This window comes from Achroia grisella, unplaced genomic scaffold (assembly GCF_030625045.1).
Source record: "Achroia grisella isolate CSIRO2021 unplaced genomic scaffold, CSIRO_AGI_Agris_v1 utg241, whole genome shotgun sequence".
Taxonomy (NCBI): domain Eukaryota; kingdom Metazoa; phylum Arthropoda; class Insecta; order Lepidoptera; family Pyralidae; genus Achroia; species Achroia grisella.
The window spans coordinates 2,556,269-2,569,983 of NW_026712734.1; the positions used below are offsets into that span (position 1 = coordinate 2,556,269).

Below are 13,715 nucleotides of genomic sequence, written 5' to 3' on the forward strand. Positions count from 1 at the left end.
GACTATTAAGTAATTCATAATTATTAAAGGGCCTATACTCTTGTATTCATGTTTTTATAGCACAGGGGACAAAAGAGCTTGCGACTAACCTGATGGTAAGTGATTACTAAAAGTTTCAATATCGTATCGATTTGGAAATACCATTGCTGGAAGGTGATTTTACAATGCCGTTGTGCATGGCAAAAAGATTCTAGAAGATAGAAAACCTCACTGTGGAGGACTGCCATTCATCCAGATGATCACAGTAGTATTTTAAGTTTCTGGTAGGTGATATGATGGAGATACCCAAGCTGGTATTAATCTAACAATTCCTCACAACACTCACCTTGATATATGCGGCAGACAGGGCACATCGAAGCAATATCTCGCCGCAGAGCCAATGGGTCGAATCTGTTAGAAAGTAATTGGTAATGGCATGGCGTAGTGTTGTAGCTTCTGTGGTGTGTAGTTCTAATTGGCAATGGCAATATAAGACCACTTGACGAATATAAATAACATTGATATAATCACATTTGTATACAGTAATGAAAGAGAATTACAATTTTAATAAAAGGTGCAACTGTTTATTTTAACTTGTTACAAGTTACTGCTAGTGACATGCAGCTAAAATAAGGGATAAGGGTCGAAATATGCCGAGCGTAATGTTGTATGTACGACAGAGTTATTTTATTAAGTTTTATTTGCAATACTGAACTGTAATTCACCACTTGCTCTTGCACAACTAGATCTCTTACTCAAATGGTTTGTAAATCTTGTATTCACTCGATATAACTCTGCAATAAGAAAGTATTAGTCAGCAGTTACAAGATATCTAGTAAGAAAAACCTGTTATGAAGTCTGTTTTTATAACATATAGTGACGATACGTAATAGGTTCTTGATCGGAGTCGGATTGAAATCGGAGTTTGACAGTAAAAATAACAATATTTTACATGGGTACCTTTATTTCACTGAATAAGTAAACAATTGACTGAAAACGTAATAATGATTTGACACGTCTTCACTTATATTAGTTGTTACATACTTTCTAAGTTAAATTCATAACTACATATATATAAATCTATAACACGATATTTTAAAAAAATAAACATTAGCACTATTTAAAACTTATTAAATTACACAATGTATTATAAAATATTGCATTTAACTGCATTAAATACGAGTTAACAAGAGGATCCATGTTAAACACTCTACTGTAGAGAGAATATTGTTATTATCAAAATACAGAATTTTCTCACACATGTAAGGCAATGGGGGTTTATTGTTTGTTTATATTAATGAAATTACAACCTAATTGCTTTGATGTAAATAATGCTTTGTATATTTCAGCACCAATCTGCCATATATGTGAAATCTTCAAACATCTTGTGATCAGTGGCAGTAAGTGGGCGAGGCTCTTTAGGCGGTGTAAGCACCGCCGCCTCAGATGTGAATTCACTATCAAAGTTGCTCACATCCTCTAAATTATTTATTGTTGGCACAAAAGGTGGTTTCACTTTACGAAGTAATAACTGCTCCCAGTTTACATTTCGGAAAAATGCCTGCTTTTTCACATCTTCCGCATCTCTTTCTGATGAGCCTAGACGCCTTTCAGGATTTTTTCTTAACAGACGCCTCATCAAAGCGATCGCCTCAAGAGACAAAGTTCTTGGATAGCGGACTTCATCATTTACAATAGAATCGAACACTTCACCTTCATCTTCTCCAGGGAATGGTGATTCACCAACTAACATCTCGAAGATTAAAACACCAAGGCCCCACCAATCTACAGCTCGGGTATAGGAAGTTTCTGTTAGAACTTCCGGAGCAAGAAATTCTGGTGTACCACAAAACGTACCAGTACGGTCTCCCCACCCCATACCTTCTTTGCAAAGACCGAAGTCAGCGATTTTAACATAACCCTCTGTATCTAAAAGTAAATTATCTAGTTTTAAATCTCTATAAATAATGTTGTTCTCATGTAAATACTGTAGGCCTAATACTACACAAGCTGCATAAAATACTGCCCTAGGTTCTGTGAACACGTCGGCATGTATGTGCATCATAAGGTCACCACCTGCAGCATACTCCATAACGAAGCATACATGCTGTTCTGTTTGGAAACATGCAAACAGATTCACTAAGAATGGATGCCTGATTGTATTAGCTACTTCAAAAATTCTTTTTTCTGATAATAATGAATCTACTTCATCTCGCGCTATAATATCACCTTTTTTTAAAGCTTTTATTGCAAAATATTCATTAGTTGGTTTGTACTGAGCTAAAATTACTTTACCAAAATGCCCTCTCCCTAATACACTTAACAATCTAAAGCTGCTCATGGACATGTCGCCTGACTGCCTTCTAGAATCCTGTCCTTTATTCATAGTTTCTATTACTGAAGATGAACGGGATGATGATATTCTCATGTTACTAGTGACCTCTACTATTTGGTCTTCATTACTTGGAAATTCAAGAACTAATTTAGGTGATGGAGAGGGTGGATACTCAACCAATGGTGTATCACATTGGCTTTGGGGATCTTTTGTGACATAATTTTCCCTAGTGTATGAATCTTCTAAAAATGCAAATGCTTCTTGAAGTTCTTTTTCCATACGAAGGGTTGATACATTGGGGGGTGGCTGCAAAGGTAGAGTTGGTTTTGGTGGTGCAGTAGCTAACAGTTGTGGTGTGGTTGGGGAGGAAGGTAGATCAAGGGGCCTGACTCCAGCCATTCCACCAAGAGTAGTGTTAGGATTTTCCATTTCTCTGTGGTCAAGAGCATTAGAATCAAAGCTGGATTGCTGTTGAGTAATATGAGCACTTTGGATGTTTTGTATTGATGGTGAAGATCGTTTCAGTAGTCTACCAAGTACAACAGCAGGAATATGCATTTCACCGTATGATGTTCTTGGGATATTTTTCCCTTGTTGTTTAAATATTTTTTTCTGTCTTTGAAGTTTTGGTTTTCTGGATATGATAGGATTCAAAAATTTAATCTCAGCAAATAATACACCTCTTGGTTCAAGTTCCAGGGCCATACCGTGTCGTATATCATCAATGAATTCTTCCAATCTTAAAAACTTTATAGCACATAGTCCTCTCCAATCTTTCCAATGTATACCAATTTCAAGTTCTCTTGATTTGTCTAACTTGATTGTAAACCTGCAAGTAAACAGATATAAATATAATATACAAATGTTATAAAATATATACAAATTTCGAATTTTTCTCCAGTTCATACTATGTGTAACAGCATAGCTGTTAGCCTAGTTTGTCCTAGTAATACCTTATATTTTCCTATCAAACTTCATTAAAATTTTGAGTCATATGTTTAGTTATTCCAGAGAAGAGTAATACTTCACATATATATATATATATATATATAATGAAAGCTATAAAACTAGCATTTTTTTTATAGGTATATTATTAAAATTCTTTCATTAAAAGGTAAATCTTCTGTCTGTGTACTAAAAATGACTATGTCATATATCATATGGCTGTATGATATCTGACAGTCATTTTTAGGTCACACAAGACAAATCTTGCCTTATCCTACTTTATGGTTCAAATTACAATTCACATAAAATGAACCTATTAGAATTAGGTAGTAAAATAAATAATTTTGGAAACTATAATAATCTAGTCCACAATAATTATTCAAACTTCACTTAAAATGTTTAAAAATATCTGTCTTCTGGCATTGCCATTGAAAACAGTTAAAATCTATTTTGGTACCATATTTTATTCAAAACTATATAGTAGTTTTTCATGGATGAGGAATAACCATCCAAATGGATGTTTATTCCTCATACTATAAAGGTTATAGTTTAGGAGCATAGACAGATGTCTATGCTCCTAAACTTTAACCTTTATAGTATTATTAGGTTAATACTATTATGTAGTAACTTTATACAAAGGTACAGCCTGCAATATCATTGTTGATAGATACAAAGCATTATTAAAGCCATATTGAGCAATTACTAATTATAAAGGATGATTTTAGAAGAACTATGAGTTTCATTATTATGTTAAAAAAAAGAATGTGCAACATATTTTCCTTTCATCATACTAAAAAAACATAATTTGAACTTCCTTACATAGAATATGTTTAAAAATAGCTTAGTCACAGTACAAATATGTACTTATTTATGTAGACTAGATAAGATATTATGAGTAATAGGAAAATATCATCAAGATTATATTGTCAAGAGGCAGAAATATAAGTGATAAGAGCAATTAACATTTTGATGATGAAGTCAGTTATATAATTTTAAAACTTATTTAAATGTAAAATAATTAGCATTATTTAAATAAATACAAAAATAGAGATTTGTTCTAATACATCTACACTTATTTAAGTAGATGCCAAGAGGATTATTATTTTAATTAATTTATAATAAATTATACCAACCTTTGGTCCCAAGCTTGTTGTGAACATGGTCTCCAGCTGGTTTGAGCAACTGAGTGATTGTCTAACTTTAAAACTGCCATGATTTCATTACTTGTGTCTTCCTTGATACTGTATGTATACTTCATAGAGTTACGAATTGTCACACCTTTAACAAATGACTTCAAATCTGAAGGGCTGGCTAAAGGGTCACGCCGACTGCGCCCAGGTACATCCTCTAACAAATCTTGGCAACCCATGAGTCGTACCTCCAATGTCCCTGTTACTTGTACACATGGGCTGATCATAGGAGCTGGTGATAGAAATTGAGCTCTAGATACATTACTGCCCGATAGGCTAACATATCCTGTGCTTGATCCCGTAGTACGCAACTCATGCCCAAGTTCAATAAATGCAGGACTCTCTGATGGCAGCTCCTGCCTGCGCATATCTAATGAAATACGTAATAATTCCAGTTTCTGGGAAGATTCTAAAAGGCTCATCTGGGCTTCTTGCAATGCCTTCTTGTCAGTGACTTTTTTATCACTTTGTAAGAGTCTTATAGCATTTTTTGAGCCTTCAACAACAGCTGCTTCAATTCTGAGTCTATTTCGTAATTCTGCAATTCTTTCATCAAGCAGAGCATCAACACCACTTACATCTGCACTCCTACCATCACCGTTTGCACCAGCGCTGTCACCTTTCTGTTGTTTACTAAGTTTGGATATGCGCAACTTTAAATACTCTATCTTATCTTTTGAATCAGCAAGCATTTGATGAGCTTCTGCAAGAAGTTTCTTATCCCGAGACTGGTTACTACTGCTAATGCTTTGTATCATGTTTTCAGCACCTTGTTTTACCTTCTGTTCAATATTTAGCTGCTTTTCCAGAGATGCCAGTTTTCGATCAGTTGTGCCTTCACCTAGTTGCCGCTGCTGTTGCGCCGCTTCGGAAGCCAGGATAATCTCTTCATCATAGGACAAATCTTCTGGCGAAGTAGGAGTAGACTGACCGCGTGACAACAATAGTTGCGACTCTAATTCTTGTAGATCTGACTTTAATTCGTTTAGTTTTATGTTTGCTTTCTTCACAATATTTGCTACATCTGAGAGAGATCTTCGATCAGTTGCTACTTCACGCAGTTTCTCAGCACCTTCTTTTATTTTGAGTTCCTTACGTATCTCCCTACGTATAACATCCTTGAGCTCCTCCAACTTAGACGGTAAAGCTATTTCTGGAATACACTCAGTCTTTATTCCATACTTGACACCCAGATCGTGTAAAACAGGGTAACGAATATCGCTGTGGTAATATCCTGGGTCTGCCATAATTGAGGATGCACAGCCCGTACGTCAGTTAACCATAATTATGTGGGAAATATCACTACTATTGCTTAAAAATCACAAAACGTAGGTTGTAAGGCATTTATTATTACGTTCAGTATTTGGCAATATACACGATATCATTATTATATATGTAAAATTTAAACATAGTTAATAAAATTATATCACAAAACAAAACAATTTATACAAGTTGGTCGATGAACGAAACCAACAAACGAACGAGAAAAAACTAGCATTAAAATTAAAATGTATATAGATACCATAGACCAGGGTTACCAGATGTTGACATATTGAAAACGCTTTATACTAGAATTGAAACAGGCCAAATTTTTCAAATCTAGAGTTTTAGTAGTCGTTAGGTCGCCATTAGTAATTTAAATCACTAAAATTGTTGGTTTTTAATATCAACATACAATAAATAGATTAAATATAAATATCAAAGACTGTGTCTCTTATATTATACTGTATGTAAAACGGAAATATATTTAGTGATTTATGTTAAAAATTCACATCGCCATAAACGTAATATTTTGCTTGATAAGTCCCAACTACAGGGATTACAGGTATCACACAGTTAAACTGTTCACTACAAAGTCAAATAGCCAAATAGGCAAGAAATTACCCAATATGGCAATACTGACCATAGACACAAGTGCACAGTAATTATACACAGACCGCCACATTTCCACAGAATAGATAGGCGGAAGCCGTATATTATGTTACTTCAATTTTTGATGAGGCCCAGTTAAGGAATTTATATAATACTGGTCGCGTATTCATATTCTTTTTACCCCATGTCACGTTTTAGTGATGAAATCAATCTTAAAGTGTACTTTTAGTAAGAACTGTTCAAGCGTTAAAAAAAAACAAACAGGCAAACAAATTTTTTCATTGTTAATATTTTTATTAACTACATAGGTACACAGTACACACTGTTTTCCATGTTTTTGTATTTCAAATACTAATTAATAACTACATACATATAACTAATTATTAACTAACTATAGAGGATTTTTTCCGATATATACAAAATAAATTAATACAGACAAACAAACATTAATACTATCAGAATGTAAATTTAATAAAATTGTACATTAAATTAAAAAATATAGTATAAAAGAAATTTGAACAAAAATTTTTAAGCCCGTGTTTTGTACACTGTCAATCACTTTGCACTATGCTGTATCTACAGAGTACTTAATTCTAAAATCTCTGCTTCAAGTCAGTCATTCAATTCAATAACGTTTTACAATACAAAAGACAGGTCACAATTTTAATGGAAAAATAATGCCAGTTAAAGTTGATATTACTCCACCACCTCCAGCTAATTCTAAACAGCCCGGGGTGACAAAGTCTCTGCTCTATAACGGTTCTAAATTTCAAGGGCATCAAAAAAGTAAAGGAAACTCATATGAAGTGGAAGTGGTTTTGCAGGTTAGTAATGAAAACAAAATAATACGCAGTAATAAAGTTTTATTGCTCTATTTATTTATAAACCGACATATTCTAGACGAAGATAACATTTCTATGTATTTTTTATATTAATATATATATATTTATCAATCAAAGAAAACCAACCATATCTTGTCAATGTGATAACATGTTCTTTATTTCTTACGTGATCTGTTGCATAAATTTTAATTTGCTTTACAGCATGTAGACGAAGAAAATTCATATTTATGTGGATATTTAAAGATAAAAGGTTTAACGGAGGAATTTCCAACACTTACAACGTTTTTTGATGGAGAAATCATATCTGCCAAATATCCCTTTCTAACAAGAAAATGGGACGCTGATGAGGATGTTGATAGAAAACACTGGGTGAGAAAGTTTATATAATTTTATTTATACAAATACACAAAGGCACAACAATTTCATTTTTAGTAGGAAATTCTCCAAAAATACTAGTTTATATACTTTAAATACAAACCAAAATCTTTTCATTTATTCATTTTATTATTTTTACTAGTTTAAATATATTTTTTAATTTTTAATATGACACGGTGCTGGTGTTTGTGTATAATAGTATGGTTTTATACACTAACAAGTGGATATGAATTGGATTAAAACTGTCCCATAGGCGTAAAATGTTGCATTATTACAGTGTAAATAATTATGTAGGTAAAACTTGGATACCATTGTAAACTAATGTATCTTTTTTTCCATTTTGGTCTATCAATGTGGCACTTTAGTTTGCAGAAATGGTTGCCACAGAACTCAGAATTGTTAAGATGCTATTCTGTATTACAATTGAAGTAAGAACAGTGATAATTACACAATGCTTAGTCCACATAAGTGATATTGGCAACATTTTTCCCTGGTATATGATTTAAGAACCTGTACATGCTCATAAATTACTATATGAGGAAAGTGCTTCTGTTTGGCGCTTACAAATATTCTTGAAATCATGAACTGTATAATTAATGTGATTATAACTATCACTAAATTCTAATTACAGAGCAAGTTTGACTTGTTTGTGCCCTACTTGAAGACATTCAACTCAGATTCATTTGATTATGAGTCTCTTGCCAAGGCTGATTATGTATTTATGAGGTGGAAGGAACATTTTTTAGTTCCTGACCACACAATAAAGGATATAAATGGTGCTTCATTTGCCGGTTTCTATTATATATGCTTCCACAAATCTGCAGCTACTATAGAAGGATATTACTATCATCGAAGTTCTGAGTGGTAAGCCTGTTTTATGATATATCAAACAATCCCAGCTTTTGTCCTATGATTCACTTGTCTATGATACATAGCTATTATTTTTAATCAGTTTTGATATGCCTCAGGAACTGATGTTATGCTAATATATTTTGATTGGAAAGATTTTTTATAAATAATGTGCTACTTATTGATCTAAAATCTAATATTTTTATATTCTGTGATACATTTTCTGATAAAATTTATATACTTACTATTTATCACTATTGCATCTTAAATATCCTTATAGTTATATGAATGTATGGGAATATTGTAGGTGTAGATATAGTGGGAAATATGAAATTTAGGAGATTTTAAGAATTTGCTTTTGTGGCCTTGCCTGAGCGAGAACTCTATTATTTTTTTAACCCTTTCTTGTCACTTTTATCTGACTAAACTCTGCATACAATATAATTTGGCATGCTACTGGTTATTTCAATCATTCAATTGAGATTATGCATTCCCTCTATATAAAATATATATAATAAGATAATAGCGAGGTACTCTGTAATTTACTATTATTTATTTATTAATTATTAGATAATGCATGAAAGCCAAACCTTAATATAACACTGTAAATTGATCATAACTCAATTGAGTAGACATGTAGGTTCCTCTAAAAATTTTGAAGCTGCTAGATATGTAAAATATGTTATTTACATCTATTTTCAGGTATCAATCATTGACTTTAAGCCATGTCCCAGAACACAGCATCCAAATTTATGAGTTCAGATGAAATAACTACGTGAAAATGTTGACATTTCAATTGGTATTTGTGTCCGCTAGTACTTACTTGTTCATTAAGTCTTCAGCCAAAAGACAAAATGATTATGAATGTTAAGTTTCTTTCTGTAATGTAAGCAAAAGATGTCAGGGTCAGGGCTAAACTTAGAACAGATTTCACTCGGAACAAAACCACCCAGTAATAATTTGTTATGCAATTTCTGTTTATGAAAGACATCACCTCAAACTGTTCTTGCATATACTTTAATTCTCTATAGCGTTTTGTATTTTGTAGATAATGTATGTTATAGGAAAGTGAAATACTCTATAATGTCATGTGCTTGTGTTTGAATGTATTGGCTGCGTACATTATGTATAAGTTTCTCAATAATACTGTAAGTATTCTTATTATTGTGATATTTTGTACAAATTACTGTGTATAATAAGTATAGGTTTTGTTTCTATTTTAATTTACGCATCCTTTATTGTGAATTTAATATTAAAGTTACCTCAAGTGCTGCGAATTGAACAAAGTATGTGCAAGTACAGAGTATCCTGATTACTCGAAAAAGTCATAATTATCGATAAACTTGTAGGAATTATTAATTCAAACAATGTTATTGATGAATTTGAATATTTTTTTTCAATAAAATGTCTTACACGCCATTTGTCTATTATTTTAATTGTTAGATTCATATAGGAAACATTACAATAAAATATAGTGCTTATTAATTTGATGTAGATTTAATTTAACATTTATATTTACAATAAAATACTGACATTTATCATTTAATAATGTTGATTTATTATTATTTGTAAATAAGAGAAATTTTAAAACATTAATATTGAGTATAATGTAATTGCAATTTTATATAAGGTTGATTTCTTTTATACAATCTATATCAATTTCTTATAATATTTGTACAAGTTGTTTAATATTTGTAATAATATAGCAGTTAATGAAGTGTATAGGTAGTACTATAAAATTTGTTCTAAATTGAGACAAATTTTAACAAGGAATCTCTAGAAAATACCACACTTTAGTCAAGTTACTGATATTATTACTAACATATATAATAAAATAAATCAACTGTTTATTAAGGCATATTAACATACATCAAGCACTGGTTTAGAATTAATAGCACTTTGATAAAATTTGTATATCACCTACGATAACTAAATGATGACTTTAATAACTCATTCATAATCTAAAAAAACTATGTATATTATAAGTCCCCTTAGCATCTGCTAATGTTCCAATATGAAGCAATGCGTTTTTGATTGGGATATCATTACAATTTGTTTTTATTTAGTTTCTTAGATGGCTTACACATCGATATTTTGTGAATTATAAAAATACATTTACTTATTGTATCTAAATACTCTAAACATTTCATAGTACTGCTTACTTTATAAAAATTAAACACTTAAACTAAGCTTTGGTGGGATCGTTATTTATGTGTAATAAATAGTTCGGTAGCATTCAAGGTATAGTAAAAAGGAGAAGGTAATGGTAAAGTTATACAGTACCTATATAACTTTTTCTACAATGAATACCTTGAATTATTGATAACTTTTCATCTTTTTCAATTATATTTTCAATAAGTCATGTTCAAGGATTATTACTTAAACATATATATATATATTTTGCATTTTGACACAGGATTAGACCCAGCAAATTGGCAGTAGGTTGCCATTTTAAGCCCAAAAAATCTATTCAAATAATAATGTCTATTAACCATTATCGTAATTAAAATATGAATTTTGTATGCCAGTGCCATTACGACGTAGACATCAAATTAGTTTTCTAGATAATATTAGATATACAGGAAAATAATTTCGGTTATAATTTGTACTTGATATTTTCGCACATCCCTCAGTACTGTACTTATGATTAACAAGTTTATCCTTCAGAATGACCCAGTCTATTGTTGCAGTTCTTCAATATTCTAAACCAATCCTGCCAAAACCTACTTTACCTTGCATACCCTCATGTCATCTGTTATAGTCAATATCATGCGACATGCAATACACGATAATATTCATCCGAATGTAATTATTTTTATATATAGTGAGTAGTTCTTTCGATTTAAACAAACTTTAGGTGGGCTTGAAGTGTCCGAAATTACATTTGGTTATTTTGAACTAATAATACAAAGAATTATGTACAAACTATATCTACGCACAATTGAATACAAGTATAATTATGTGTTAACAGATGCAAGTATAAAGGTAAATCATTATAAAAATGATTATACAATATAATTCGGCAGACCAGTGCCAATTTTTAGAACATTATACTTTTTTAAATAATAGTTACATACAACATCTAGATTCACAACGAAAATATTATTAAAATATACATCGAATAAACATAAATTAGTAATATTTAATACAACAATTTACATAATACAAAACAACGGCAATATTACTAAGTATATATAGCAAAATAAAACACTTAAAATAACAAGAATTATTTACAAGAAATTAAAACAGTTAACAAACGTTTAATTTAACTATGACTCTAATATTTGGCTTTGAAATAAATAGGCTAATATATTGAAAGCTATGGACAGAAATGAAAAGTAGGTAGATAAGAAAAATAAGTACAAATAGCTCTTATACATTTCTGAAACTAAACCTAATTGCTATTAGTTGAAAGCTTAATTAGCTGTAAAGCTTTTACATGCTATATTCATTATTTCCCATAGCTTCCATTATACGTCGTCGGGTAACATCGAATTGTCTAGTAATGAAGAAATGTAGCTATCTTTTTGATGTGCCTTCACTGCTAAACCAATGCCTTAACCCAAGTAAGCTGTACAGATCCTGATTATTGGCGTGAGGTTGTATTGGAGTTGCATGGCGTTGGGTCACCATATGGGGATAAAACTGAAGTGGACCAACTCGAGCATCTTGTCCAACGTACAGACCACTATTGCCTACATAGTAACCACGAGGTTTAAAGTAGTGCGGATAAGAATGGTGATGGCGTCGTGGATTTTCGTGAATATTATAGACTCCCCCGACCTGAGTACGACCCGGCCAGTAATCTTGCAAGTGCCGGAAAGGATAGTTTGGAGGCGGGGTTGGTGAATGTTGGCCTACCCACGGATATCGGTAATACGGTTCATTTTTAGAAACAGTAGCATGGAGAGGCAACTTATCTTTGTGAATTACTTTAGACGGTACATGTGCTTGTGCGGTGTCTTTTAATGTGTCTAGTTTCGGTCGGTTACGGCGATGTTGCAGTTTCGTACGTGTGCCCAAAATGCTATCATCTTTTATAGCGTATTTCTTTTGGTTCTTAAAGAAATTATCATCCGTTGTAACTTCAGCATAACGACTTATAAGTTTAATCGTTTCTCCAATGTCCGAGTAATCATTCTCCGGGTTAAGTTTAGTTCCTTCTAAGTCTGTTTTCAGTTCTTGGTTAGTTGTATTTGTATTATCGTTGTCATTAACTATTAATGTTTTATTATGTATCGTCGATTCTTCCCTATTCTGCGTCTGTTGATTTCCATTCTCTATACCGTAGAGAACAGGATCTACATTGACGTGTCCATAAACTAATTCTTTTTGTCCTTCCTCGTTGGTGTTGTTTGTTTGAGTTGAGTTATCGAGAGGACTGTCCCGCTTAGGTTTATCTGCGAGAGCTAATAGATTATTCATTACATTATGATTCAATACGTCAGTCCCATCAGCAGTAGCCGAGTTGTTTTGTGAATGTTGAAGTTTTAATAGTTCTAATTCTGCTTCTATACTTATTTCACCATTGGTAGTATTATTCTTTTTATCGATTTTTACATAGCTTGGTTGTAGATCTTGAGCCTGCAATAAAAGAAAGGATAAATGTTTATACAATATGATATGATATGTCCAAAAAATAAGAGATCACTTTGTACTTAGATATTAAAGAATCAAAACATTAAAATATAAGTATTAAAGTATGTTATCATTCCTAATTCTTCAATATCATTCTTTTCAGTAATAAAGTAATTATAAAAAATATTACGAAATATAATTGATTCATAATCTCTTCACCACTTTTCTTTATGTGATTGGAATGGAATATGCAAACCAGTGTGATAGTAATTGGTAACTGTCGCCTATACACCTACATAAACAGCACTACGGACATTTTCTATAACTCTAAAGCACGTAATACAGAGGTAAAAGTGCATATGGCGGACTTTCAATATTAATGCAGAAAATTCAGAAAACGCGTTTTCTAATTTCATTGCATTTCATCTCGACTATTCAACCGAAACAGCTTACAAAGCAAGACGCTGGGCGATTGAAATGTGTGAGACTGAGGTACCCACCCAAACGCAGTGTATCAAAGCATCATGTATAATTAGCATATTACCTGTCCAGATGGCTCTTGACTCTGCAGTGGCGCTGCTTGGGGATCCAAACCGATGGGTATAGAGAGCTGCAGTGGGCCTGGCTCATCGTCGCCGTAGTCGTACAACACATCTCCGCTAGAACCCGAAGAAAATAGTGCGTTCAGTTGTTCAAGAAGAATTCGTTCATGTTCGTCTTTGTTTACGGTCATGACCTGCAATAATATTG

At 32.2% G+C, this 13,715-nt stretch overlaps 3 protein-coding genes across 3 annotated transcripts in view; 1 reads left to right on the plus strand and 2 right to left on the minus strand.

Annotated features, from left to right (window-relative positions):
* Nucleotides 1-936: 936 nt before the first annotated feature.
* Nucleotides 937-5,941, minus strand: LOC131842477 (serine/threonine-protein kinase N). The gene is made up of 2 exons (XM_059191011.1): nt 4,393-5,941; nt 937-3,143 (listed from the first exon to the last, which is right to left on the minus strand). Exons 1-2 carry the CDS (start codon nt 5,694-5,696, stop codon nt 1,325-1,327), a joined length of 3,123 nt encoding a protein of 1,040 aa, XP_059046994.1. The 5' UTR covers nt 5,697-5,941; the 3' UTR covers nt 937-1,324.
* Nucleotides 5,942-6,915: 974 nt separating this feature from the next.
* LOC131842569 (glucose-induced degradation protein 4 homolog) lies at nt 6,916-9,804 on the plus strand. Its single transcript, XM_059191142.1, has 4 exons — nt 6,916-7,145; nt 7,365-7,532; nt 8,170-8,402; nt 9,090-9,804. Exons 1-4 carry the CDS (start codon nt 6,999-7,001, stop codon nt 9,151-9,153), a joined length of 612 nt encoding a protein of 203 aa, XP_059047125.1. The 5' UTR covers nt 6,916-6,998; the 3' UTR covers nt 9,154-9,804.
* Nucleotides 9,805-9,943: 139 nt separating this feature from the next.
* The window catches only part of LOC131842509 (uncharacterized), a 42,854-nt gene continuing 39,082 nt past the window's right edge, over nt 9,944-13,715 (minus strand). Inside the window, exons 4-5 of the mRNA XM_059191059.1 lie at nt 13,510-13,701; nt 9,944-12,971 (exon numbers count right to left, since the gene is read on the minus strand). Of these exons, the coding sequence (XP_059047042.1) occupies nt 11,907-12,971; nt 13,510-13,701 (1,257 nt within the window). The 3' untranslated portion in view covers nt 9,944-11,906. The remainder of the gene's footprint in view (nt 12,972-13,509; nt 13,702-13,715) is intronic.

What these genes read in the sequence shown, in the direction of transcription:
- LOC131842477 (XM_059191011.1), bottom strand. Translation starts at nt 5,696, where the DNA reads ATGGCAGACCCAGGATATTACCACAGCGATATTCGTTACCCTGTTTTA. An exon ending in CAACAAGCTTGGGACCAAAG is followed by an intron (nt 3,144 to 4,392) that starts GTTGGTATAATT and finishes GTTTACTTGCAG; the next exon opens with GTTTACAATCAAGTTAGACA.
- LOC131842569 (XM_059191142.1), top strand. Translation starts at nt 6,999, where the DNA reads ATGCCAGTTAAAGTTGATATTACTCCACCACCTCCAGCTAATTCTAAA. An exon ending in AAGTGGAAGTGGTTTTGCAG is followed by an intron (nt 7,146 to 7,364) that starts GTTAGTAATGAA and finishes TTTGCTTTACAG; the next exon opens with CATGTAGACGAAGAAAATTC. An exon ending in ATGTTGATAGAAAACACTGG is followed by an intron (nt 7,533 to 8,169) that starts GTGAGAAAGTTT and finishes TTCTAATTACAG; the next exon opens with AGCAAGTTTGACTTGTTTGT.